The sequence below is a fragment of the Cyanistes caeruleus genome, chromosome 30 (assembly GCF_971803275.1).
Source record: "Cyanistes caeruleus chromosome 30, bCyaCae1.hap1.1, whole genome shotgun sequence".
Classification (NCBI taxonomy): Eukaryota; Metazoa; Chordata; class Aves; order Passeriformes; family Paridae; genus Cyanistes; species Cyanistes caeruleus.
Genome location: NC_141730.1, coordinates 1529969 through 1554862, shown reverse-complemented (window position 1 = coordinate 1554862; position 24894 = coordinate 1529969). Strand labels below are relative to the sequence as shown.

Below are 24894 nucleotides of genomic sequence, written 5' to 3'. Positions count from 1 at the left end.
GCGGGAAAGGGGCGGGGCTCCCGGAGGCGATGGGCGGGGATATCATGATAGACCCCGCCCATTACACGACCCCGCCCCTCGACCCCGTCCCGCTGCCGTCAGGAGGGCGGGGTGTGGCTCCGGGGACGGGGTGGGCGGGGCTATCGCGACTCGCGCCCCGCCTTTCGGCCTCGCCCGGCCCGCGCCTCTGGAGCCGAGAAAGGGGCGGGGCTTAAGGAGGGAGCCGGGCGGGACGAGCCGCTCTCGGTCCCGCCCCTCGATTCTAACACCGCCCATCGGCCCCACCCAGTGTGACGCAGCTCCGCGGGCCTACGTGCGTGCGTACGTGCGCGCGTACGTGCGTGCGCGGCCCCGCGGGCTGGCAGGACCCGGATCGGCGGCGGCGGCGGGAGCTGGAGCGGGGCCCGGGGGCCCACGGCCGCCATCACGGATTTCCTGTGGGACAAGCGCACCGGGCTGGCTGCGAGGACGGTGCGGCGCGGCGCGGGGCGGGGTGGGGTGGGTAGGTCGCGGCCGGTGAGGGCGCCGCGGGGCGGGCTCGGCCTGTGGGTCCCGGCAGGGCCGCGATGGGAATCGGTGGCCTCGGTGTTCCGGCGGGGCCGGATGGCCCCGGGGGACAGGGTCGGGGCCTTCCCGCCGAGTCCGCCCCGCCTTTGGCCCATCTCTCCCGGTGTCCCGGTGCTTCCGGCCCAGCACGGCGGAGGCCCCGCCCGGCGCGGCCGCCATCACCATCCCCAAACCGGTTCCAGCCCCGCTGAGAAACGCCCCAGTGCTCGTTCCGCGGAGACGGGGCTTGGCGGGCCGCCAGCGCCGCCTTCGCGCTCCCTTCAATCAGCGGCTGGAACGGCGAGGCCCGGGGGGAGCCCAGGGCAAAGCCCCGCCGTGCAGGGGGTACCGAGCCCGTGATCACCCCGGGGCCGGGGCCGGTTCGGCCTGTCCGAGCCCTGCCGGTGATGTCAGCGCAGGGCGGGGACGGGGACGCAGCCGGGGGCATTTTGGATGGGGGAAATTGCCGCGGGAGCTCTTTGGGAAAAAGGAGTTTGGGCTTCTATTCCGGCCTGGCACAGTTTGCCTAAAAAAGCTGCGGCTGCCCTTTCCCTGGGGTGTTTAAAGCCACGTTGGACGGGTCTTGGAGCAGCCTGGGCTAGTGGAAGGTGTTTCTGCACATGGCAGGGGGTAGAACTGAGTGAGCTTTAAGGTCTCTCCCAGCACTTAACGTTCCATGATTCTCTGATTTGTGCTTGGAACCTAAATCCGTGTGGGAAATGTTTGAGAGCTGTGGAGCACAGCCTGGCAGGGTCTGAGGGGCTGCACCCACTGTGCTGTCTCACCTCGGGGTCTCCTTGGCTCCAGCCTCTCATGTTCCCCCAGAGGGGCAGAGCTGGGGGTCTGCAGAACTCTGGTAATGTCCATTGGGAAGGGAAGGTTTGCTCCTGGGTGGTTTCCCATAGACAGAGGGACATGTGTCACAAATCTCCTGAGTTGGAAGGGATCCACAGGCATCAGCAAGTCCTGCTTCTGGCCTTGCCAGGACATCCCAACAGCCGCACCCTGTGCATCCCTGGGAGCATTGTCCAAATGTTCCTGGAGCTCTGGCAGCCTTGGGGCCAGGACTGTTCCCTGGGGAACCTGGGCAGTGCCCAGTACCCTCTGGGGGAAGAGCCTTTTCCTCATGAGCAACCTAAACCTCCCTGACACAGCTCCAGCCATTCCCTTGGATGCTGTCACTGGTCACACAGAGCAGAGATCAGAGCTGACCCTCCTGAGGAAGCTGCAGGCCCCTGAGATCTTCCCTCAGTCCTATCTGAACAGACCAGATATCCCCAGCTGCTCCTCATGTGGCTCCCCCAGACCCTTTCCCACCCTTGTGTCCAAGTGTAGACATCACTTGGCATTAAACCTGAGGCATCTCTTGAGCTGCTCTCTGGGCATCCATTACTGGTGCACAGGGACTCTGGTGATATCCAGGGTTTCATTTCACCTTCCCTCTGTTCTCCTTGGTGCTGCTTCCCTCCTTCCTGGGCAGCTTAAAGAGGGAAGGTGCAAAAGCTGTTCCTGGAGCTGTGGGCAGCAGAGATGGATGTTAAGAAGGGATAGGAACCTGGGAAACAACCAGGAGGCAAGTGGGTGGTCTCATCCTGTCCTGTGGGGCTCTGGGATCTCTCAGAGGTTCCTCCCCTCTCACTCAGATTCCCTGGCACACTCACACATGCTGCTGGTGACCTCCCTGCTCTGCCCAGTTCCTGTGCCATGCAGCTGTTAGTGCAGCTCCTGCTGTCCCCAGGGGTGTCTCACAGGGTCCCTGCTGTCCCCAGGGGTGGCTCACGGGGTCCCTGCTGTCCCCACAGATGCCGCACTCCCGAAGGTACCGCTCGTCGGAGCGCAGCAGCCGCGGCAGTTACCACGAGCGCTACCGGAGCCGCAAGCACAAGCGGCGGCGGACGCGGTCCCGGTCCAGCAGCAGCGAGCGGGACCGGCGGCACCGGCGGGAGGACAGCTACCACGTCCGATCCCGGAGGTGAGCGGGGCTCACACCTGCCCTGTTGCACAGAATCACTGAGGTGTTGGGTTGGGAGGGACCTCTGGGGTCAGCCAGGTGGGTTTGGGATGTCTCCAGAGAGGTTGACTCCATGCTCACCCTGGGAAGTTGTTCCAGTGCTCTGCCACCCTCCATGGGAAGAACTTCTTCCTTGTGTTGAGGTAGAATGTGGTGTGTTTTAGTTTGTGGCCATTGCTCCCCATCCTGTTGCTGGGCACCACTGAAAAAGAGTCTGGCACCATCCTGACCCTGCCTTGGAGATACTAATGTGCAGTAATGAGATTTAAAACTCCTCTCAGTCTTCTCCAGACTAACGAGGCCCATCTCTCACAGTCTCTGCTCATTAAGAGAGATGCTCCAGTCCCTTAATCATGGCCTAGTCATCCATCCTCACCCAGGTTCCATGTGACCTGGACCTGCTCTGAGCTGTTACAGCCTGGACAGTGCTTGTCACCAAACACCATCACTCCTCTCTTGGGGAAACTTCCCTGTCTGACCACCCAGGAGCCCCTCTGGCAGTGCCACTCCACCACCTGAGCTGGGACTGAGACCCCTTTGCAGTGGCTTCAGTGACCCACGTCTGTTTGACTCCCTACCCACTCCACACTCCCGGTCAGACCAGTTTCCTTACTGGCTCAACCCCCATTTCTCACAGCAGTGTCAGATGTCTCAGTCCTTAAAAATAGTTTAATCTTGGTGCAATAACAAAGTAACAGCTCTAGCTGGTGCCTTCAAGGAAGGGTCCTGAGCAAAGGACCCACTGATCCCTTCACAGTGTCAGTTCAGGAAGATGTGGAGTCCTCAGCTCCGAGTGTCCCTCAGTGTCCCTCACCTGGCTGGGACACAAGCCCCTGTCCCCCTTGTTATGCAAAGGGTTGGGAATTCATGGCTTCTTGCCTTGGGCTTCTACCCCTCAGCTGCCACTGCCCCTGGAGCTGCCAGCATTGAGTGTATCCCCTCTACTGTGCTTTTGTAAGACACATGGAGCACTGCAAAATTTTGGTGTTCCCCATGTAATAAGGACATGGAACTGTTGGAACAGGTCCAGAGGAGGCTGGGAAGTTGTTAAGAGGGATGGAACACTTTCCCTATGGAGACAGGCTGAGAGAATTTGGGCTGGGAGAGTTTTCCAGCCTGAAGAAGAGAAGGTTGTCACAGCACCTTCCAGTATTTAGAGGGGCCTATAAGAAAGGTGGAGAGGGATCCTCCATGAGGAACTGTAGTGATTGGACAAGGAGTAATGGGTACAAATTGCAAGAGAGAGAATTTAGGCTAGACATTAGGAAGAAAATCTCCCCTGTGATGGTGGTGAGATACAGGCACACAGGTTGGATGTGGATGCCCCAAACCTATCAGTGTTCAAGTCCAGGCTGGACAAGGAGATCTGCTCTAGTGAGAGGTGATCTTGATCCTCAAGTCCATTCCAACGTTCCCCTCCACATCCCCCTGCCCAGCTACGACGACCACTCTGCAGACCGGAGGGCCTACGACCGGCGTTACTGTGACAGCTACCGGCGCAACGACTACAGCCGTGAGCGGGGCGATGCCTACTACGAGCCCGATTACCGACATTCCTACGAGTACCGGCGCTCCCGGGACCGCGAGGGCAGCTACCGGAGCTGCAAAAGCAGCCGGCGTAAGCACAGGCGGAGGCGGCGCCGCAGCCGGTCCTTTAGCCGCTCCTCATCGGTGAGTATCCTGCTGTGCCACACCTGCCCTGTAACCTTTCTCTCCCAGGTGCTGAGCTGGGTAAGTAGAAAACTCACTTTCTAACAGTCTCGGACTCGGCTTGAACTGTGTGTTAGAGAACTTTTGGTGCAGAGCGTTCCTGCGCGCACCCCTGTGCGCCGTGGCTGGTGCTGCCCTGTGCCAGCTGGGCACGGGTGGCTCAGAGCCTCTCTCAGTGTTGCCTGCTCAGGTGGGAGGACAGGAGTGCCCCGCAAAGCTGGCGGGTTCCCAGGGTGGTGCTGCATCTCCTCCCGTTCGGTGATGCTCGTGGAGCGCTGTGTAGGAGCCCCAGCCAGGCAGGATTTGTGTGAAGCTCAAACAGCCAGCGCTCAGCTGGTCCCAGTCCCAGAGAGCCTGTGACAGGTGACTTGCCCCTGTGGGTGCCTGTTTTGGGCTGTGGCAGGAAGCCCCTGGCTCTGAGGGTTAGAAGCTGCTCCAGAGCAGGATCCTCCTGGGTGGGCCCAGCTGATGTTGGGTGTCATGCGAAGGGCTTTGCAGAGGAGCAGAGCTTTTGGACCACTCAGCTCAGGTGGAGGCAGAACCATCCCAGGCTCTTCCTGGCAGCATCCCTGGCTTTCTCTTCTTGTCTGTTCTGCTGTTCACCTTCCACTTCTGTTAGACCCCAGACACGTTCTCTGCTCTGTGTGTGGAGCTCTCATGTTGTCTGGTCTGTTCTGGCTCTGTGTCCAGGGAGGGAACTGGGGGTTGGATTTGGGTCCCAAGTCTGCTGGCCGGTTGCTCCCAGGTATGGGGACACTTAGCTGAGGAACCGGAGGCAGGAATTTCTCTTCTCTGGCATAAACCTCTTATCTGCCTCATCCCAGGCTGTCCCTGTTCCCTGTTGGGTTCTGCTTCTCTTCTGGAAGTTAGTCCTTCCAGGATCAGCTTCTTTGGGGGAGGGTCTAGGAGGAAGTGTCCGTCTTTCCCCAGGCAGTCACTGCAAACTTTCGGTTTTGGATGGATCATTGTACCTAGAGCTGCTTTTCTGAATTCTCAGAATTCATCTTTCCCTGAGTGTCGGGGCTGGGGGAAGCTGTGTGGGCGGTTATTGGAGTGGGATGGGGGTGCCTGTGGGGGCAGCCTGGGCTTGTGCAGGACCTCCTGGCACCTGCCTCCTGCTGCCCCTGCTCTGTGGCAGCCGTGGGGCTGCCGGGAGCCCCTCCCCGTGGCCTCTGGCCCTCGGCGTGCTCAGGCAGTCCCCAGGACCCGAAGGCCGGTGCTGTTCCTCTCTGAGCCCCCATGGGAGCGAGAGCAGCCGGCCCCTTCCATGCCCTCAGCTCCTTCACTCTGACAGCTCTGCTGTCACACTGGTTCGGGTTGGGGCTGTTTGTAGGTTCTTTTTTTTCTTATTTTTTTCTTATTTTTTTCTTTTCCTTTTTTTTTTAATTTTTTTTTTTTTTTGCTACAACGAAAAGCAAACTGTTTTTTTCTTTTCTGAGCTAGTGTGTTGTATCTTGACATGTTCCCTTGCAATATCCCTATCGTTATATATTCCTCTGTGCCGTATGAATTGGCTGGGAATCTCCTCCTGCAACCCCTCCTCAAACAACCATGTGAATTTCCAAACCAACCAATGCGTGACGCTGGCTGCTGCGCTGGTTTGAAAATCTGATTGGTGAATGATGAATTCCCTGTCTGCCTGGGCCAGCAGCGGAGTCGACAGAGCAGCAGAAGGGCCAAGAGTGTGGAGGACGACGACGAGGGGCATCTGATCTATCGCGTCGGCGACTGGCTACAAGAAAGATGTACAGCCAAATCGTAACATAATTTAGCTCTCTAGTTAAGCTCCCATCGCAGTCGCAGATCTGTCTTATCTTTCTGTTTCATTTTATTTTCATTGTTTATTAAAGAGAAACCCTCTCCTTTTCCTTCCCCTTTTGTTAAAGCTACGTTTATATTGTGTATTGTTACTGAAGTGCCAGGGAATTAGGGCAGCTGCCTTGTGCAGCCGGTGTCAGCCTTCCGCTGCTCCGGTCTCTCCAGCTGTGTGCAGGTTAGGTGTTGCAATGCATTCTCCTCTGCCCTGTGTATTGCTGCAGCCAGGTCCTGCTCCCTCTCTCAGCTCCTTCCCTCTCCTTCTCTCCCTCCCAGATGAGATTATCAGCACCTTGGGGGAAGGCACGTTTGGCAGAGTGGTGCAGTGCATGGATCACCGGAGGTATGTGGGAAAAGGAGAGACCACAGCTGGCAACGGAGCCTTTTGGGCATAACGTGGGAGCCTGGGGGTGAAAATCAGTCTCTTGGTTTTCAGTATCTTCTGCTGCTCCAGGCTCTCACCCTCTGTGTTGCCCATGTGCTGGGGGAAGCTGCAGGGATGTTTTGTAGGGAGGGAAAGGACACAGCTTTGGTGGACAACCCTTAATAATAACCTGCTTGAGCAAGGCTGGGGAGGTTGGTCAGAAGGTCCCTTTCACAGGGCACAGCCCCTCTTATCCACTCAGGGCTCACCTTGTGCTTGTTGTTCTCCCACAGGGGTGGTGCACGTGTTGCTCTGAAAATCATTAAAAACGTGGAGAAATACAAAGAGGCTGCTCGACTGGAAATCAACGTGCTGGAGAAGATCAACGAGAAGGATCCCGAGAACACAAAGTGAGTGTGCTCTTGGTGTTCAGCAGGAAGGGCCAGTTTCAGGGCTGGGCTGGGACAAGTGCTTGGTGTTGTGTGGTTGAATGTGATCCTAGATAGTTTTGGAAGCATCTTGGCTTGCTGTGGGATACAGACTGAGCTGGGAAAGGAGGAGCCTGATGCAGGTGTGACCAAGCTGAGCGGTGCCTGCAGAGCTGTTCCAAATGGAATGTTTCTGTCAGTCTCTGTGTCAGGATGTTTGACTGGTTTGACTACCACGGCCACATGTGCATCTCCTTCGAGCTGCTGGGGCTCAGCACCTTCGATTTCCTGAAGGATAACAACTACCTGCCTTACCCCATCCACCAAGTACGGCACATGGCCTTCCAGGTGTGCCAGGCTGTGAAGTGTAAGTGTTCCCTGCTGCTCTCCCCTGCTCTGCCCTGATCTGGGGAGCTCAGTCAGTTCCACTTCTGCAACTGGTGGTCCAGAGCAACAAGTATTTGCTGTGGTTCTGAGTCTGAGCCTTTCTGCCCCTCTGGGAATAAATCCTCTTCATTTTCTGATGCTTGTGGGCTGGCAGTAGCTCAGAGCACTCCAGCATCCACCCCCCTGAACCTTCTGGTGATCAATACAATAAATCTTTGTGCTTCTACTGGAGCATCATGGCCTGGGCTTTGCCTGGCTGTTCACATCCAGGTTGAAATGTGGGTTAAGCTGGTGCCAGTATGAGCAAACTGAACCAGTGGTGGCTTTTTGGTGGGTGCAGCCTTGCTCTGCTTCTCTGCCCTCACCCCTGATTCTCTTTGCTCCCTCAGTTCTGCACGACAATAAACTCACCCACACTGACCTCAAACCAGAGAACATCCTCTTCGTGAACTCTGATTACGAGCTCTCCTACAACCTGGAAAAGGTAACACTGCCTCGACTTGGGTCTCCTCTTGGATTCTTGATGTCCCTGACCTTTGCAGAGGGGTCAGACACACAGCCCCAGGGGATGTGGACTCCCTACAGTCCTTCAGGACTTTGCATGATCTGCCAGTGCTGAGTGAGCTATGGTGACCCCAGGTGTATCTGGCTGCTGGTGGGAGCTTGTTTGGGGCTGAGCTGTAGGGCTGCCAAAACTTTCCCCTCCCGTGGTGTCCTCAGCTATGTAAGGAAGGGGCTGGAGCTCCCAGGTGATGATCCCATTCTGCCCCCTGCAGAAGCGGGATGAGCGGAGTGTGAAGAGCACGGCCATCAGAGTGGTGGACTTTGGCAGCGCCACGTTTGACCACGAGCATCACAGCACCATTGTCTCCACCAGGCACTACCGGGCCCCTGAAGTCATCCTGGGTAGGTGTGCCCCAAGAGGGCACTGGGTGCTGCCCACTTTTATTTTGGTTTGAGTTTTGGGCTTCCACATCATTCAGGAGCTTTCTGGGTTTGCCCTGGGAGATGGGAAGTGCTTTATTGAACAGCTCTGCAGTGCTGTTTACTGGGAAGGCCATGGTTACACACCTGTCATTATTCTGGGTTTGTTCCACCTGGAGAAAAGGAGGTTCAGAGGGAACCCCTCTCATTCTCCACAACTTTCTAATGGGGAGTTGGGCTCTGCTCCCAGGGAGCAAGGGACAGGACAAGAAGAAATGGCCTCAAGTTCTTCCAGGGTTGGACATCAGGAGGAATTTCTTCCTGGAAAGTGTGGTCAGGCATTAGAAGGGGCTGCCCAGGGAGGTTTGGAGTCCCCATTCCTGGGAATGTCCAAGGAATGGCTCGATGTGGCACTCGGTGTCCTGGACTGGGTGTCAAGGTGGGGATTGGTCACAGATTGGAGTTAGTGATCTTGAAGGTCTTTTCCAACCTTGATGATTCCATGGTTGTCAGCTGGTGGTTTGGCATTGCTGCCAGCTGGGCAGTATATTGCCTGCAGAGCACCAGGAGCCTGGCTGGAATAGGACATGTTTTTTAAGTTATTTATTTTTAAAAGGAAGAGGCATTTGAATTCTTGGTTTGTAACTGGATCATTTATTTAAACAACATTGTTTTTCAGAGCTTGGCTGGAGCCAACCCTGTGATGTGTGGAGTATTGGCTGCATCATCTTTGAGTATTATGTGGGTTTCACCCTTTTCCAGGTGAGAACTGTGTTGTGTGGGTACTTCCCAACTGGGAGATGATGCTGGATTCCCAGCACAGCCCAGAGGCCTGGAACTGATGGGGTCCCTCCATCACTGCAGTCTTGTAGAGATACCCGAAGTGTTGGCTAGGAAGGGGTTCTGGGTGGGGGAATACTCAGGGCTGGAGGCAGAACCACTGGAATCTATTCCATGCCTTCCCTTTACATTTCTCCCTCCCAGACACATGACAACCGGGAGCACCTGGCCATGATGGAGAGGATCTTGGGGCCAATTCCTTCTCGGATGGTCCGGAAGACAAGGTGAGCGAGGCCAGCTGGGCACTGCAGGTTTGCCAACCCTCCTGCTCCAGGGGCAGTGGTTCTCCCTGAGGGATCCCACTTTTCCTGCTAAGCCAGCCAGCTGTGTCCCACTGGGGCTGGCACCTTGCTGCTGCTGCTGGAGGGTGTGTTGTGCTCAGGTGTAACCTGTTCCCACCTGTTTCTCTGACAGGAAACAGAAATATTTCTACCACGGCCGCCTGGACTGGGATGAGAACACCTCAGCTGGACGCTATGTCCGGGAGAACTGCAAACCACTGCGGGTAAGGCAGCTCGGCCCCTCCTCAGATTCTCCCTCTGGGCAAGCTTGGGCCAGCAGAAGGCTCAGACCAGTGTGGTTGAGGGGAGCCTTGGCTGTCCCAGGAATTGGAAGCTGCAGCAACCTGAGTTTAATCTGAAGTGGAGGACAAGGAGGGCGTGGAAAGTTCAGGAAGTGCTTGGGGAAGGGAGGGTGCATGAAAATCTGTCAGTTCTGGGTAGAGGAGCACAGAGTTCAGCTCCAGGCTGAGTGATGGTCTGAACAAACCAGCCTTTCCCCAGCTTAGCCTGTGAGCCCAGGGAACATCCCAGGACAGGGTGTAGCCTCCTTGAACCTCACCTTCCCCCTCCACCTGGCAGCGATACCTGACCTCGGAGGCCGAGGACCATCACCGCCTGTTCGACCTCATCGAGAGCATGCTGGAGTACGAGCCGTCCAAGCGTGTCACCCTGGCCGAGGCCCTCAAGCACCCCTTCTTTGACATGCTGGGCATGGAGCCCAGCACAAAAATGTGGGACTCGAGCCGGGACATCAGCCGGTGACGCCACAGGTGCCAGCCAGCCCTCGGATTCTAGCCCCCGTGGAGGCCTGTGTGATTTCTATTCAGACACTTGGTGCTTTTTTTTTTTTATACATGAGATGAACTTCCTGGACACATTTGTAAAGCTGTTAATATGTGAGATACTGTAAATAGCCCAGATTCTCTGTCGGCTTCGGAGCACCACGGGCCTGACCTGCTGTCGCTGCTGCCGTTCTCGTGAGGTGAGGGGGCCTGTGTGTCCGTGCTGTAAATACCTCTCGTGTTGCTTTGTCTCCCGTTCCTGCCCTCCTCGGTGTAAATACTCCAGGACTCGCAGCTCTCTGTAGCTTATCTGTTTCCTTGTAAGTTATGGAACTGGTGGGACTGCATGGGAATTATTTTTTGGATCAATGTCATAGCCCATCCCCACACCAGAGTTTTATAAGAATTTTGTACAGTCTTTGTGAAAAATAAAGATGAAGTGAATAAAGCACCTCATCTGGGTTTGGCCTGACAGCAGCTGGGTTGTTCCACTGTGCCCTGTGGGGGGAAGGAGAGGGATGAAAGGAACTTTGTGGTCCAGCTCTATCCACCTGCACCATTCTTCCCAAGCCTACACTGAGTAGGAGCTGCTTTTGCCTGTCAGGGCTGCAGCAGGACCTGAGTAGATGCTGGTGTGGGGGGCAGAAAACCATGGACTGGCCCTTTCTTTGTGCCCTGGGTCCAATGTTGGTGTGGGAGGCAGGGAAAGGACAGCGGAGCCCTTCTCTTCCCTGGAGAAACCTCTCAGCCTTAGGGGGAGCACTGGCTGCTGGTGATGGCTGTTGGGCTGTCAGGAGCCCACATCCAGCTGTCCTATACCCCAGGGCTGTCTTGTGTCTTCTTGGCTCTTCCCAGCTTTGCAGGGAGGCTGGGCCTTGCTTTGGGCTGGTCCCTGGGCATTGTTGGGACTGTGTCACAGCTGATGGCAGGGGGAGAGTGTCACTAGGGTGTGGGTGACAGATGTGCTCTGTGTAACGCTCTGCTGTGGCACCGTCAGGCTCTGCCAGGGTGTCCTGGCCCTGGCAGGCTGTCACCATGCAGAGGGGGAAGGAAATGTCTGGTTTCACCTGGAGTGGGTGTGGGGAGTCTCGGGCAGGCTGACACTGAGGGCTCTCCATGGGTTTGTGATCCCAACTCACTGAGCTTGTGCTGGGAGCCCCTCACTTGCCTCCTGAGGCTGCAGGGGCAAATCCTGCCCAGGGCCCGTGTGCCCAGCCCTGCACTGAGGCTGGAGGAGAATTAAATTGACTGTGGTCTGCCTTACACTTCAGGAAAATACCAAATTCATGCCGGTGTCCAAAACCCGAATCCACAGCTTGTACCTCTGCCAGGAACAGCTCCAAGTTTGGGTTGAGGTGGGAGCTCACCTGTGGGTTCATGTGTCACTCCCATTCTGTTCAGAGTATTTTCAGTCTGCCGAGCACTGGGAGCTGGGAGGGGACAGGGTGCATGTCCTGCTCCCGGGGTGCTGAGGAATCCCTGGTCGGGACAGGGTCACTGTGCAGCCCAGGGGCAGCTGGACTGGATGGATTTGGAGATTCCTATAAATAACTGGTCCAGGAGACACAAGAGAAATTCCCCAAGTGCTCGTCGTGCCGCGAGTCCCTCGCTGGCTGTCGGGCCGGCTCGGTGACAGCTGCTGGAGTGGGCCCCGGGATAACGCCTGGGGGCGGGCGAACGGCACCGGGCCGCCCGGTAAGAGCAGGGAGCCTCTCGGGGGGCCACGCAGGAGGAGCCGCTGAACCGGGGGGCGGTGGAGCCGCTGAACCGGGGGGCGGTGGAACCGCTGAACCGGGGATGGTGGAGCCCCGTCCCGGCCGCCGCTGTGGGGGGAACCCGATCGGGAATTGGGGGGGGGGAAATGGATGCGCCGCACGTGACCCCCGGGACACGTGGCCGCGTCACGTGCGCGCCCCACCCGGCGCGGCCCCGGCGCGTGCGCAGCGGCCCCCTGCAGCGGGGTCTCCCCGATGACGTCAGGCGCAGCAGGACCAATCAGCGGCGGGGAGGGGCGGGGCCTGGCGGCGGCGGCGGCGGCGCGGATCCCGCGGGTCCAGCGCGCTCCCGGTCCCGGTCCGGCCATGGCCCAACGCGGCGGCCCCGCGGTGCTCCCGGACAACCCCTTCCAGGACCCCACGGCGCTGCAGGCCCGGTCCGGCGCTGTGCTGGATGGCTACAACCCCTTCGAGAGCGACGCGGTGAGCGCCGGGGCCTGCCCGGAGACCGGGGCCTGCCCGTGCACCGGAGCTTCTTCCCGGGCACCGGAGCCCTCTCCGCTGCCGGCGCAGTCTCACCTCTCTCCTCTTCCCCTGCAGCCACCGCCGCCGTTCCAGACCCCTTCGGTAGCGCCGCCGCCCCCGGTACCGGCGGCCGCGCAGCCCCCGAGGAAGGCGAGTCCCACCGAGCCCCGCAACTACGGCTCCTACGGCTCGCAGGTACGGGGGGAGGCACCGCCAGGCCGGGCGGGCCGGGGGGACGCGGGCGCCGGCGGGAGCCCAGGGTTTGTGTCCCCCCCTCCGCAGGCCTCGGCCGCCGCCGCCACGGCGGAGCTGCTGAAGCGGCAGGAGGAGCTCAACCGGAAAGCGGAGGAGCTGGACCGGCGGGAGCGGGAGCTGCAGAACGCGGCCCTCGGCGGTTCCCAGAGTGAGTGGCTGCGGGGCTGGGGAGGGACTGGGGAGGGACCCATCCTCGCTCCTCCTCACCCGGTTCTGTCCACAGCGAGGCTCAACAACTGGCCCCCGCTGCCGTCCTTCTGCCCGGTGAAGCCCTGCTTCTACCAGGACATCCCCGTGGAGATCCCTGCTGACTTCCAGAAGACAGTCACGACCATGTACTACCTCTGGATGGGTGAGTCTCCACGGGAGACTCGGGGCAGACTCTGGGAGGAGGTGGAAGGATGAATGTGCTGCTGCTCTGGGGAAATTGGGATGAACAGGTGGTTGTGGGGGTTGGGGGAGCCTGGCTCTGGCTCCTGAGCGCTGTCCTCTCCCTCAGCCAGCACCATTGCTCTCTTCCTGAACTTCCTGTCCTCGCTCGCCTGGTTCTGCGTGGACCCCTCGTCTGGTTCTGGGTTTGGCCTCTCCATCCTCTGGGCTCTGCTGTACACACCCTGTTCCTTCGTCTGCTGGTATCGGCCCATGTACAAAGCTTTCAGGTGTGTCCCTGCACCGTGTGTGCCCTGCTCCAGCTCCTGGGGGCTCTGCGGGATGTGGTGGTTCCACCCCGAGCTCCCTGTTCCCCCCGTGTCTCCTGCTTTAAGGAAGGTTTGAGAGCTTTCTTCTGTGGCCTAACCTCGCCCATCTCTTCCTCCCAGGAGCGACAGTTCCTTCAACTTCTTTGTCTTCTTCTTCGTCTTCTTTGCCCAGAACGTGATGTACGTGCTGCAGGCCATTGGCATTCCAAACTGGGGATTCAGGTGCGCCGTGTGCTGACCCTGGAAAGGCAAGAGGTGGGTGGGGGAGAGGGAACCTGGGGACAAGAGCCTCTTGTTTTTCAGTGGCTGGATCCTGAGCCTGATAGCCCTGCGGACTAACACAGCCGTGGCTGTGATGATGATCCTGGTGTCCTTGTCCTTCACGGGAGTGGCCGTGCTGGGGATCATTATGCTGAAAAAGGTGGGTTAGGATCAAAGCCTTTGGCTCCCTTTGGGGGAGGTTTGGGCTGTAAACCTCCATTTATGAGGGCCCTGGAGCCCCAGCCCTGACCCCAGCCCGCTCCTGCCCTCCAGATCCACTCTCTGTACCGCCGGACGGGCGCCAGCTTCCAGAAGGCTCAGGAGGAGTTTGCGGCCGGGGTCTTCTCCAACCAGGCCGTGCGCACGGCCGCGGCCAACGCCGCTGCGGGCGCAGCCACCAACGCCTTCCGCGCGCCGTAGCCGTGCCCGGCCCTGCCTCCCTGGCGCACGCGGGCTCTTCCTGAGGAAGAGGAAATCCGAGTTGCACTTTCACTGGATCCCTGTGCGTCTGCATCAGCTGTCAGAGGCTGCCTCATCCCAGCTTGGAAGTGCTGGTGCCTGAATCGTCTGCTGCTCTTAACCCCCTTTCCTCACGGACAAAGGCTGTTCTGGTTTGTGCTGGTCCCCTCCCCTCAGCAGACTGCGGGGAGCAGGGTGGGAAGTGCTGCGGCCGAGCCCTGAGCTTGCCATCACCCTCCCTTCCAGCACCAGCTGTTGGGGGCAGGAGCCTCCTCCAGATGGCTGGAATGCTGCTTCCAGGGACTGGAACGGTCACTTGCCTTTCTTGTGCTCTCCTGTTTCCCCACCTGGTGATGACACTTGTGTGCCCTGGGGTGTGGAGGGTCCCCTGTGTGCCCAGGGACCCCCATGCTCTGCCAAGAACATCATCCCCCTCCCCATCCTGGGGCTTGCTCCAGTGGGATGAGGATGGGTCTGATGTTTTCCCCAGGGTGTGTCGTCCTTTTGTCCTGTCTCTTTCCCCATCCTCTCCCTCTTTCCAGGACCAGGGATGAGGAGAGCAGGGCAGGGACAGGCAGAGCTCGGGCAGCTGCTGCCTGTGGGGATCCTGCCTTTAGACCATGTGGACCCCAAAGCCAGGCTGGGTGCTGAGGAGCAGCCCTGGTGTTCACATGGCTCCCCCTTGCCTCCAGGGAGAGGTGAACAGCTCCTCCAGTCCCCCTCCCCATCTGCTTCAAAGACTGTGACCCCTTGCTCCCCCCAGGACCCTTCAGCCAGGGCCTTCACCCTCCTCGGGGGGGGCGAATCCCTGCGTGCAGCCCCGTGTCCCCCTTACCTGCGCTGTGTCCCGGTGTCCCTGGGGATCCCCAGGACAGGTTTCATGCATTCTGCTTCACTCCATCTCCTCTCGGATACTCCCGGTTTGTCCCTGCAGCTCCGGGGCTGGCGAGAGGCTTTGTGCCTTCAGCTGTGGGGGCCGGTGCCCTCCCCGTCCTGCTGCGGCGTGGGCTCCTCTGGGGGTCCCCGCCTCCTCCGCTGCTCCCCGTGTGCTGTTCCCCGACCGCCTCCCGGTTTATTTAAGGAATAAATGAAGGTTCACTCTGTTCTTTCGCCATCTCCGTGCGCCGACCAGGGCTGGGCGGGGAGCGGCGGGGCCGGTAGCGGTGTCGGTAGCGGTGTCGCAGCTCCCGGGGGTGGTGTGGGTGGACTACAGCTCCCGTCGTGCCGCACAGGGGCGGCCCCGGGGCGGGCGCGGCCAAGCAGCCGCCGGCGTGTGGGACCTTCCCCGCGGCTCCCGGCGCTTCGCCGCCCGCCTCCAGCCGCGGCCCCGGGCATCCCGGAGGACGCGGCGGCGGCGATGCTCGCCCGCAGCCTTCCGCCGACCCGGCTTCCCCGAGCGGCGCCGGGGCTGTGGGGCGCGGGGCGGACCGACCGCCGGTAGCCGCCCGCCCCTAGCGGTACCGGCCCGGCAGCGGGACCCGGCTCTGCGCCCACCGCCCGCGGAGGATGCTCCGGTCCGGACCGCGGCTCCCGCCTGCTGGCGCTGCCCCGGGGGCCGCGTCCCGGGCGGCGGCTCTCGGACCCCGCGGGGCGGGATGATCTCCCGCCGGGAGCCCGGCGCTCCACCGACGGCCAGGGAGGAGGCGGCGGTACCGGGGCCGCGCTCCGTCTCCGGCCGGCGGCTCTAGGCCGGCCCCAGCCCGGGTGCGCAGGGACGGGCGAGGCCGGTTCTGTTCTCCGCGGAGCTTCTGGCGGCCCTGGCTCCGCGTAGCCGTGGGCGCTGCCCGAGCCCCCCCGCCCGGGGCAGTGAAGAGCCACCGTCAGCATCCTCCGGCAGGCCGAAAGGTGGAGCCCGGCCCGTTCCCGCAGAGCGGCTGCTCCCGCTCCCCGCGGTCCTGGCGCGGTGCCGCCGGCTGCCCCGGGGCTCCGGGGCCGGTCCCGAGCCGCCGCCCGCCGCGGCCATGCCCTCCCCCACCGACTCCAGCCGCTCGCTGACCGGCCGCAGCTCCCGCAGCCTCACCCATCTCCGCCTCCAGCGCACCTGGCTGCAGGCCCTGCTGGTCCTGGGTCTCGTGCAAGCCATCCTGGGCGTCCTCATCGTCACCTTCAGCCTGGTGGCGGCCACCATCACTCCCTCCACTAAAATCCGTCAGTCCTGCCCGTCCTGGGCCGGCTTCTCGGTGAGTGCGGGGCCGGGGCGGCGCGGGGAGGGGGCTGCACTGCTCCTCGGGGGCCGAGCTTGCCGCCGGTCCCTGGGGAGGGCAGCCCCGCTGCTCCCCCACCCTCGGCCCGTGGCTGCCGCGGTGCATTGTGGGAAAATCCCAAGGGCTCCCCCAGGGTGACTGTGAGGGATGGGGACCCCCGAGCGGTGCAGGGAACTGCCCGGGATATGCAGCCAAGGGCAGGGAGGGGTGTGGGGGCACCACAGTGATGACAGGGTGGTGACGGGGGCTCTGCTCTGTCTGCTGCCTATCGGGGTGAGGGCAGCACCTGGGGTCCCCCATGGTGACCCTGCAGCACGGATCCTGGCATGGGTTTGCTGTCCAGCCAGAGCAGCCCGCAGTCCCCAGGCCCTGAATCAGCAGTTTCTCTCGTCTTGTGGCGCCAGGGCTGCTCCTACAGCCCCGCTGCTCCCGGGCTGGCTCCAGGCCTGTGGGAATTGGGGGGCTCTGCCTGTGGGCAGGGGCTGCTCGGGGCCCCGTTGCCTAACAGCGCCTTCTCCCTGTGCTCACCCCGGGGCTTGGGAATCTGCAGCTGGCACTGTCCGGACTCGTCGGCATCATCTCCTGGAAGCGGCCGCTCACCCTGGTGGTAGGTGTTGGGGGGGACACCCTTCCAGAGGCGGGGGAGCCCAGGATGGGGAGGCCGAGCAGCCCCCGCTCGTGCCCTCGGGTGCGCAGCAGCGTGTGCCGGCTCCCTGCTCCGCGGCCCTGTGCAGCCGGCAGCCCCTCTCCTCCCACTGCAGATCGCCTTCTTCACGCTGCTGTCGGTGCTGGGCGTCATGCTGAGCCTCGCCGGCTCCATCCTGTCGTGCCAGAACGCGCAGCTGGTGAAGACCCTGGAGGCCTGCGAGAGGGTGAGGCTGGGCAGGGGCAGCCCCAGCGACCCCCGGACCTCCGAGCACGGCTCGTCCCTGGCTGTGGGGCTCTGGGGACGGGAGGAGCTGCAGAGCTGGCGTCTGGTGGGGGGATGTGCTGGTGGCTCTCAGGGGATAGCACGGCATCCAGAGCTTCCTCACGGTGTTTCTTGTCCCCAGGAGAGGGACACGTGTGTCTGCTGCCAGGCCCGCTCGGAGCCCCCACCCGCCTCCTGCAGCCAGCAGAGCGAGATGCTGACCATGTTCCCCAACCCCAACTGCCGGAGCATCCGTGTGGCACTCAAGGTGGAGGAGCAGGGGGATGCGAGGGCTCCCTGGGAAGCGGCCGCACACCCGGCCACGCTCTGCAGGCTCTGCAGCTCACCCCACTGCTCCCCAGGATCTCCTCTTCAGTGTCTGTGGCTTGACCATCTTCTCCACCATCATCTGCACACTCTCTGCTGTCGTGTGCTGCATCCAGATCTTCTCCCTTGACATCGTCCACGTGGTGAGTCCCAGCTCTGGCCCCAGGAGCAGACAGGGCTGTGGAGCAGCGTTCCCAGGCTGTGCTGGTCCCTGGGGTGCCAGGGCAGGACCTGGCCCCAGCTGGGTGCAGTTAAAGCCCAGGATGCACATCCCTTGCTGGATCTTCGGGCAGGAGGTCTCAGCTCTCCCCTCTCCCTGCAGCTGGTCCCACAACGCTCGAGCTCTGTGACATTGGAATGCACATCCCCACCTGACACCTTTCTGCAGAGCATGATGGACTTCGAGGAATTTGTTCCCCCGGTGCCACCGCCTCCCTACTACCCACCTGAGTACACCTGCAGCTCTGAGACGGATGCACAGAGGTACCAGCTGTGAGCAAGGCTGGTAGGGCAGGGGGCCCGTGTGCCCCCAGCTTGGGCTTGTCCCACCCAGTGTGGCTTTTCTGCTCTTGCCTCTGCAGCATCACCTACAACGGCTCCATGGACAGCCCCGTGCCCCTCTACCCAACTGACTTCCCCCCATCGTACGAGACTGTGATGGGGCTGCGGGGAGACAGCCAGGTGGGGGCCGTGGGCAGGGCAGGGCAGGGTGGGTTCCTGCTCAGCTGAGCCCTGATCGTGCTGTCCCACAGGCCACCCTGTTCGACTCGCAGCTGACAGAGGGCTCCCACGCCTGCACCTGCGACTGCGACCGCGTCCCCTCCATCGTGCTCAGCGGAGAAGGTGAGCGCTCCTCCGGGCACAGGGCACGGGAGCGGGGCCATAGCAGGTCCAGCTCTTCAGCGGTGCCCATCTGCTCCTTGCAGTATCCATGGACAGCGGGTCCCTGATCATGTCCGAGATCATGGACATCCCCGGGGACAGCAGCCCCTCGGAGGATTCGTGCCTGCTGGAGCTGCAGGGCTCCATGCGCTCCGTGGACTTCGTCCTGTTCCGCTCCATCCAGCGCAGCCGCGCCGATTACTGTCTGAGCGTGGACTGCGTGCGGTGCAGCCACCACACGCGCAGCCCCACGCTGGCCTTGCAGGGCCCCTTCGAGGAGCCTCCCCAGCCCCGAGTGCGGGGCGAGCGATCCTATTCCTGCTCCACCGCCGAGCCCGGCCACGACGGCATCTTGGTGCGGGGAGCCGTCACGCACAGCTGCAACCGGCTGGCGGGGCCGGGCCGCTGCACCGGGCCCTGCTTCCCCGAGGTGCGGCTCAAGGACAAGGGCTCCTCGCTGCAGGGGCGTGGGAGCGGCCGCCCCACGGACACCGGCCGCGGCCGCCCCCGGCGCAACAGCGAGACCTCCTGCCCCTCGTCCCCGGCCCCGGGGCTGGCCCCGCGCCCGCTCCTGAGGTCACACAGTGACCCCGGTGTCCCCATGGCCGGCCGTGCCGGTAGGTGACAGTGACCGGCGGGACGGGGTGGGCGCGTGGCAGGGTCTGTGCGGTGCAGCCGGGATGTGCCGCAGGGTTTGGATGTTTTTCTGTGGTCAGATGGGATTAGAGCCAGTCTGGGAAGGAATGGGGGGAGCAGGGGAGGTCTGCTGGCCTGGGGGGCCAGAGGGTTGGGCTGCCTGGGGTCTGCACAGCTGCTGAGACCTGAGGGCTCTCTCTGCTCCCAGCAGATTTCAGAGAAGTACTTTATACCAAAGCACTGGAGGACACCGTATCTGACTCCTCCGCTGATACAGGTCAGGGCACTGCGATCTACTGGGGGCATGGGGAGGGTCTGTAGCCCTCTGGGGACTGAGCCCACCCTGCTTGGGCTGGGACATTGGGGACCAGCGGTGGGACTGCTCCTGCTGACTGGGGATGGGAGACAGCAGCACCCCAGGCCTGTGAGGATAGATCTGCTGGGAGCAGCATCCTCGGGTCTGACAGTGGGGATAGGTCCATCAGAGCAGTGGCCTGCGTGTGCTGAAGCAGTGTCCTAGGTCTGATGGTGGGGATGGATCCATCAGAGCAGTGTCCCATGTCTGTCAGAGCAGTGTCCCGTGTCTGTCACAGCAGTGTCCCAGGTCTGTCACAGCAGTGTCCCAGGTCTGACACCACTCACTCTGCAGGGCTGTGCTCTGAGGCCTGCCTGCTCCGCCGTTCCCACTGTGACTCCCCGCCGCTGCTCCGGGCCGGCTCGGTGGGGAAGAACAAGCTGCCACCCTGCAAGAAGGTGCCACAGCAGCTGTCAAAGACAACCACCCGCTCCCTGGGGGACCTCAAGGGCTATCGGGGCACCCGGGGGCTGGTGGCCAGGTTCCTGCAGAGACCCAAGCGCAGCCTGGCAGCTGGCATGGAGGTGTCCGGGCACAGCTTCCACGGGCACAAACAGGTGGGTTCTGGAAGCCAGAGGGGATGGGCAACTCCTCCTCCCCACAGAACTTCTATCCACACTCTCCCTTCTGTCCCCATCAGCACCTCCACCCTTGCCTTTCCATGGTTTCCGTTCCCCTGCCACACCCCCATTATGTTGGCACCCTGGCTGCAGGCAGAGCGTTCTTCCTGAAACACTGTCCTTGCCCAGCCCTTCCTGGGGGGCAGCTCCTTTTCCTTGATCCCCACTGGAGCCACGGGTGGGAAAATCATGCCTGTTGCAACGGCTTTGGCTTTGCCCCTGAGTCACTGCACCCGGAGGTAGATGCTGGGACATCCCGGCAACTCAGCTTTACGGGATGCCGGAGTCCTTGCGCAGCCCGGGAGGCCTTGACGGGAACGAGCCTGTCCCAAATGCCAGCGTGGGCGCATGATGCACGCCTCTGCCATCCCTGGCACCTCTGTCCTCCTGCCCTGTGTGCCACCTGTGGCTGCACTGGAGCGTGGAGGGTTGAGCGCAGGGGGCTGAGTGCGGGAGGATGCCCTGGGCAGGGCTGCCATCCCTGTGGCTGCAGCCTATCCCCGTGGGTTGCAGGTTCCCTGGAGTGCCTGGCCGGGGGCAGAGCGGCCCCACGAAGGAATCCACCTGCAGAGCTGCGGGGACCTGAGCTCCACCTCGTCCCTGCGCCGGCTCCTGTCCACGCGCCGGCTGGAGCGCAGCCGCCCCCGGAGCCTCAGCGGGACCTGCAAGGAGAGCGCGCTCTGAGGACACAGCCTCACCTGCAGGGACCCTGCCGTGCTCCGGTGTGGAGAGGGCTCTGGGCTCAGCCCTGGACATTGCTCGGACATTGCTGCTGCCCTGGTGGGGCTGGGCCCTGCGCTGTTGCCCCGGGGGCTCAGCTGGGCCCCTTCCCCATGCGGGGCTGGGGTGAGGGACCCCTGGGGTGTCTGCTGGGGATGGCAGTGCCTGTCCCCTGCCTGTCTGGGATGGTTATGTCTGTTCCTCGCCCTATCCCTTGTTCTGGACACGCCTGTCCCTTGCCCTATCCCTTGTGCCAGCTGTGCCTATTCCCTGGGATGGCCACGCCTGTCCCCTGCCCTGTCCCATGTTCTGGCTGTGCCTGACCCACACACTGGCCATACCCTGTCCTCTGTGCCAGCTGTGCCTGTGCCCTGGCATGGCCGTGTCTGTCCCCTGTGCCAGCTGTGCCTGTGCCCTGGCATGGCCGTGTCTGTCCCCTGTGCCGGCTGTGCCTGTGCCCCGGGGCAGTCATGCGTGTCCCCTGCCCTGGCCATGCTGCCCTTTGCCCTGTCCCTTTGGCTGGCTGTGCTGGCTTGATCCCCGGTCCCTTGTGCCAGCCGTGCCTGTCCCCTGCCCTGTCCCCTCCACTGGCCGTGCCTGCCTTCTGCCTTGTTCTTTTGGCTGGCTATGCTGGCTTGATCCTCGGTCCCCTGTCCTGTGCCAGCGTGCCCGGAACTGCCGTGCCTGTCCCTTGCCCTGTCCCCCGAGCTGGCTATGCCTGTCTCCTCTCCAGCCCCTCCGCCCCGTCCGGTCCCGGTCCCGGTGTCGGTGCCGGTGCCCCGCGCTGGCCGTGCCCGTTCCTCCCCGCCCGGCTGCGCCCGGGCCGCGCTGCGGGGCCGGTCCCGCGGCCACTGCCCCTCGCTAGAGACCGAATAAAGGTGGTCGCCGCCGCCCTCGGGGCCGGTGTCACGGGGCGGAGCGGGGCGGGGCGGGCGGTCAGCTGATCGGTCACGGGGTGCCGGCTCCCGGTTTCCCGGTGGCGGCTCCGCGGGCCGGAGCGGCCGGTGCTGTCGGGGCGCGGGGAGGCAGCGGGGACCGGGACCGGGACCGGGACCGGGACCAGGACCGGGACCGGGCCTGCGCCTCTCGTGGGCGGCGGGGGGAAGCGACCCCGCAGCCGCGCGGTTCCCCCGGTTGGCGGTCCCGGAACCGGCGCGGGGGAAGGTTCGGGGCCAGGCCCGCCCAGAGTCGGTGCCGCTCCTGCACCGGGTGTGGGCGGGACGGGCTGTCCGGGCGCCCTTAAAGGCGAGGCCGGCGGTGGAGCCGGTGCTGCCGGGAGCGCACCGGGAGCGGCGGGGCCATGGGGACCGCCCTGTGCTGGCGGCTGCTGCTGGTGCTGCTGGCCGGGCACCGGGCCGCAGGTGAGCGGGGGACCCGGGGCTGCGCGGGGATGGAGGGCACCGCGGTCCCCGGGCATCCTGGGACGCCCGATGGACCGGAATGGGAGGGGAGGGAATCCCTTGGGAGTCCGTGGTCGGGATTCCCGGGAGTTGCCTGCGGGCCGGGGGGCAGCGGGGAGCTCGCTGCTCGGGGGATGCCGGGGTGTGGAGCACGGGGCAGTGGCATCACCCCCGGGCAGGCGGGAGAGCTGGCGGGGACACCTCCCTGAGGCTGCCCCCAGTGCTCTCCCGTGCCCCCCAGGCGCCCGGCCCTGCAGTCCCAAGTACTTTGGGCGTGATGCCATGGTCTGCGTCTGCAATGCCACATACTGTGACACGCTGGACCCCCTGGCCCTGCCGGACCCCGGCTCCTACGTCAAGTATGAGAGCAGCAAGGCCGGCAAGCGGCTGGAGCGGAGCGAGGGGAGGTTCCAGCGCAGACTCTGCGCCCCAGGTACTGCCACGGGTGGCAGGGATGGGATGGACTCTGCTGCAACCCACCGTCATGCTGGGCTCCCCTCCCTGCAGATGTCGTCCTCACCCTGGACACGACGCAGCGGTTCCAGAGGGTGAAGGGTTTTGGTGGCTCCATCACGGACGCAGCCGCCATCAACATCTTATCCCTGCCAGAAAGAGCACAGGATCACCTGCTGCGCTCGTACTTCTCTGAGGAGGGTAGGGTGTCAGGGAGACAGGTGGGATGGTGACAGGGACTGTGGGTGCTGGCATGTCTTGGACACCTCATGTCCCACTGTGCCTGGCAGGGCTGGAGTACAACCTCATCCGCCTGCCCATGGCCAGCTGCGACTTCTCCCTCCACGCCTACACCTATGATGATGTCCCCTACGACTACGAGCTCACCCACTTCAGCCTGCGAGACGAGGACACGAAGCTGAAGGCGAGCAGTGGGAGGGAGCAGGGTGGGCTGGAGGGTCACAGGGGCTGAGCTGAGTCGGCCCCTCCACCTCCTCCCGCAGATCCCCCTCCTTCACCGAGCCTCGGCCATGAGCAAGCGGCCGCTGTCACTGTATGCCAGCCCCTGGACCTCCCCCACCTGGCTGAAGACCAGCGAGTCCTATGTGGGGAAGGGGACACTGAAGGGGCAGGCAGGGGACAGGTACCACAAGACCTGGGCCAACTACTTTGTACGGTGAGGAGCGTCTGGGGCCGGGGCGATACCTGGGGAGCTCTCAGTGGTGGCACTGGGCACTCCTCACCCCTTCCCCCCACACCAGGTTCCTGGATGAATACGCCAAGCACAACGTGACATTCTGGGCAGTGACAGCAGAGAATGAGCCCACGGCGGGGCTGATCAACAATTACCCCTTCCAGTGCCTGGGCTTCACAGCTGAGCAGCAGCGGGACTTCATCGCTCGGGACCTGGGCCCGGCGCTGGCCAACAGCTCCCACCGCCACATCCAGCTCATCATCCTGGACGACAACCGGCTCCACCTCCCTCACTGGGCCAGAGTGGTGAGTGTGGGCATGGATGTGCCATCATGGTGACCTGTGGGACACCCTGTTGGGTGCTGGGCCTCTGGCTCTGCCCTGTGGGACTGACTCTTCTCCCTGCCAGGTCCTGGAGGATGAGGGGGCAGCTCGCTACGTCCACGGCATCGGCATCCACTGGTACCTGGACTTCATTGGTCCCATACAGGACACAGTGTTGCCCACTCATGAGCTCTTCCCTGACTACTTTATCCTGGCCACGGAAGCGTGCATTGGTGCCCATTTCTGGGAGCGGGATGTGATCCTGGGCTGCTGGGAGAGGGGAAACCAGTACAGCCACAGCATCCTGATGGTGAGGCCCCTCTGTCTCCCTGTGCGCTGGGCCCTGGGGAGGGTTGCTGGTGTTGGGCAGGCATCTGAGCTGTCGTGTTGCAGAATCTGAACCACTTTGTGGCCGGCTGGACTGACTGGAATCTGGCCCTGGATCTGGAGGGGGGCCCCAACTGGGTCAAGAACTACGTGGACAGCCCTGTCATTGTGGACAGCAGCGAAGGCATCTTCTACAAGCAGCCCATGTTCTACCACATGGGGCACTTCAGGTGGGTTGGAGCCCACAACGTGCTCCAGCAACAGCTCCTTCTGAGAGGCACAAGGCAAATTTGGCTTGAGAGGAGCTCTCCTGGGGTCTGACTCCCACCCTGAGGTTGCTGCTCATTTGTCTGTTCAGCAAATTCATCCCCGAGGGCTCCCAGCGCGTGGGGCTCGTCGCCTCCAGGGAGTCCAAGAAAACAGCGCTGGAGTACGCGGCTTTCCTGCGCCCCGACGGGGCTGTGGTCGTGGTGCTTCTGAACCGGTGGGTGATGCAGCCCGGCCCCCCTGTGTGGGACCCCATCCCCCTGGGCCCTGTGCAGCTTCTGCAGGTCTGACCGCCCTGCTCTCCCCACAGATCCCCACAGGACATCGCCTTGGGGCTGGCGGACACCGTCGGCCTCATCGCGGCCGTGGCTCCGGCCAACTCCATCCAGACCTACCTGTGGCGGCGGCAGTGACGGGGCCGAGATGGCCATGGCTGGCCAGGGGCCGGACACAGCCAGGCCGGCCGCTCAGGCCGGGCCGGGGGAAGCGGCTCCCCGGGGCCGCGGCGGAGCCGGAGCGGGCTGGGCCGGGCCGGGAACGCCGTGCGTGTGCAGGAGGGCCGGGGGCACCGGTGCCCCTCAGGGTGGAGGCCGCACAGGCTGTGAATGCTGCGTTCTGCTGTTCTGACATTAAACACGGATGCTGCCTTGATGTCTGCGGCTGGAAGAGGAACGTCTGGGTCCCTCCCCTGCTCCTGGGCACTGTGGCTGGGTGCCACCCCGGCATGGAGCCTGCTGGAGTCTGGCGAGCAGCGCAGAGCAGCCGGAGCATCGTG

At 62.6% G+C, this 24894-nt stretch overlaps 4 protein-coding genes and 1 long non-coding RNA gene across 8 annotated transcripts; 4 read left to right on the top strand and 1 right to left on the bottom strand.

Annotated features, from left to right (window-relative positions):
• The first annotated feature begins 73 nt into the window (after positions 1-73).
• CLK2 (CDC like kinase 2) lies at positions 74-10536 on the top strand. 2 transcript variants are annotated; one of them, XM_086866327.1, is made up of 13 exons: positions 74-471; positions 2349-2518; positions 3994-4228; positions 5919-6012; positions 6359-6425; positions 6740-6856; positions 7075-7241; positions 7651-7745; positions 8038-8167; positions 8865-8947; positions 9170-9249; positions 9440-9530; positions 9886-10536. In XM_086866327.1, exons 2-13 carry the CDS (start codon positions 2349-2351, stop codon positions 10066-10068), a joined length of 1512 nt encoding a protein of 503 aa, XP_086722453.1. In that variant the 5' UTR covers positions 74-471; the 3' UTR covers positions 10069-10536. The 2 variants fall into 2 exon arrangements, with proteins under 2 accessions (XP_086722453.1, XP_086722452.1); XM_086866326.1 differs by having other exon boundaries at positions 5916-6012.
• On the bottom strand, positions 8820-12081 carry LOC111939445 (uncharacterized). The gene is made up of 2 exons (XR_002869288.2): positions 11456-12081; positions 8820-10586 (listed from the first exon to the last, which is right to left on the bottom strand). It is a non-coding gene; the product is annotated as an uncharacterized LOC111939445 (long non-coding RNA).
• On the top strand, positions 12030-15104 carry SCAMP3 (secretory carrier membrane protein 3). Its single transcript, XM_086866347.1, has 8 exons — positions 12030-12286; positions 12404-12523; positions 12611-12731; positions 12807-12935; positions 13083-13242; positions 13402-13503; positions 13585-13702; positions 13816-15104. Exons 1-8 carry the CDS (start codon positions 12059-12061, stop codon positions 13960-13962), a joined length of 1125 nt encoding a protein of 374 aa, XP_086722473.1. The 5' UTR covers positions 12030-12058; the 3' UTR covers positions 13963-15104.
• An 87-nt stretch (positions 15105-15191) lies between these two features.
• Positions 15192-21546, top strand: ENTREP3 (endosomal transmembrane epsin interactor 3). 2 transcript variants are annotated; one of them, XM_086866282.1, is made up of 12 exons: positions 15192-16181; positions 16756-16812; positions 16967-17077; positions 17258-17383; positions 17478-17585; positions 17765-17925; positions 18024-18123; positions 18195-18285; positions 18369-18941; positions 19172-19237; positions 19610-19872; positions 20449-21546. In XM_086866282.1, exons 1-12 carry the CDS (start codon positions 15963-15965, stop codon positions 20617-20619), a joined length of 2046 nt encoding a protein of 681 aa, XP_086722408.1. In that variant the 5' UTR covers positions 15192-15962; the 3' UTR covers positions 20620-21546. The 2 variants fall into 2 exon arrangements, with proteins under 2 accessions (XP_086722408.1, XP_086722407.1); XM_086866281.1 differs by having other exon boundaries at positions 19169-19237.
• Positions 21547-21729: 183 nt separating this feature from the next.
• Positions 21730-24770, top strand: LOC111922411 (lysosomal acid glucosylceramidase-like). Of its 2 annotated transcripts, XM_086866296.1 has the most exons (10): positions 21730-22016; positions 22297-22488; positions 22563-22709; positions 22799-22932; positions 23012-23184; positions 23270-23507; positions 23611-23835; positions 23919-24082; positions 24211-24336; positions 24430-24770. In XM_086866296.1, exons 1-10 carry the CDS (start codon positions 21956-21958, stop codon positions 24530-24532), a joined length of 1563 nt encoding a protein of 520 aa, XP_086722422.1. In that variant the 5' UTR covers positions 21730-21955; the 3' UTR covers positions 24533-24770. The 2 variants fall into 2 exon arrangements, with proteins under 2 accessions (XP_086722422.1, XP_023773739.2); XM_023917971.2 differs by lacking the exon at positions 21730-22016 and having other exon boundaries at positions 22071-22488.
• Positions 24771-24894: the final 124 nt, after the last annotated feature.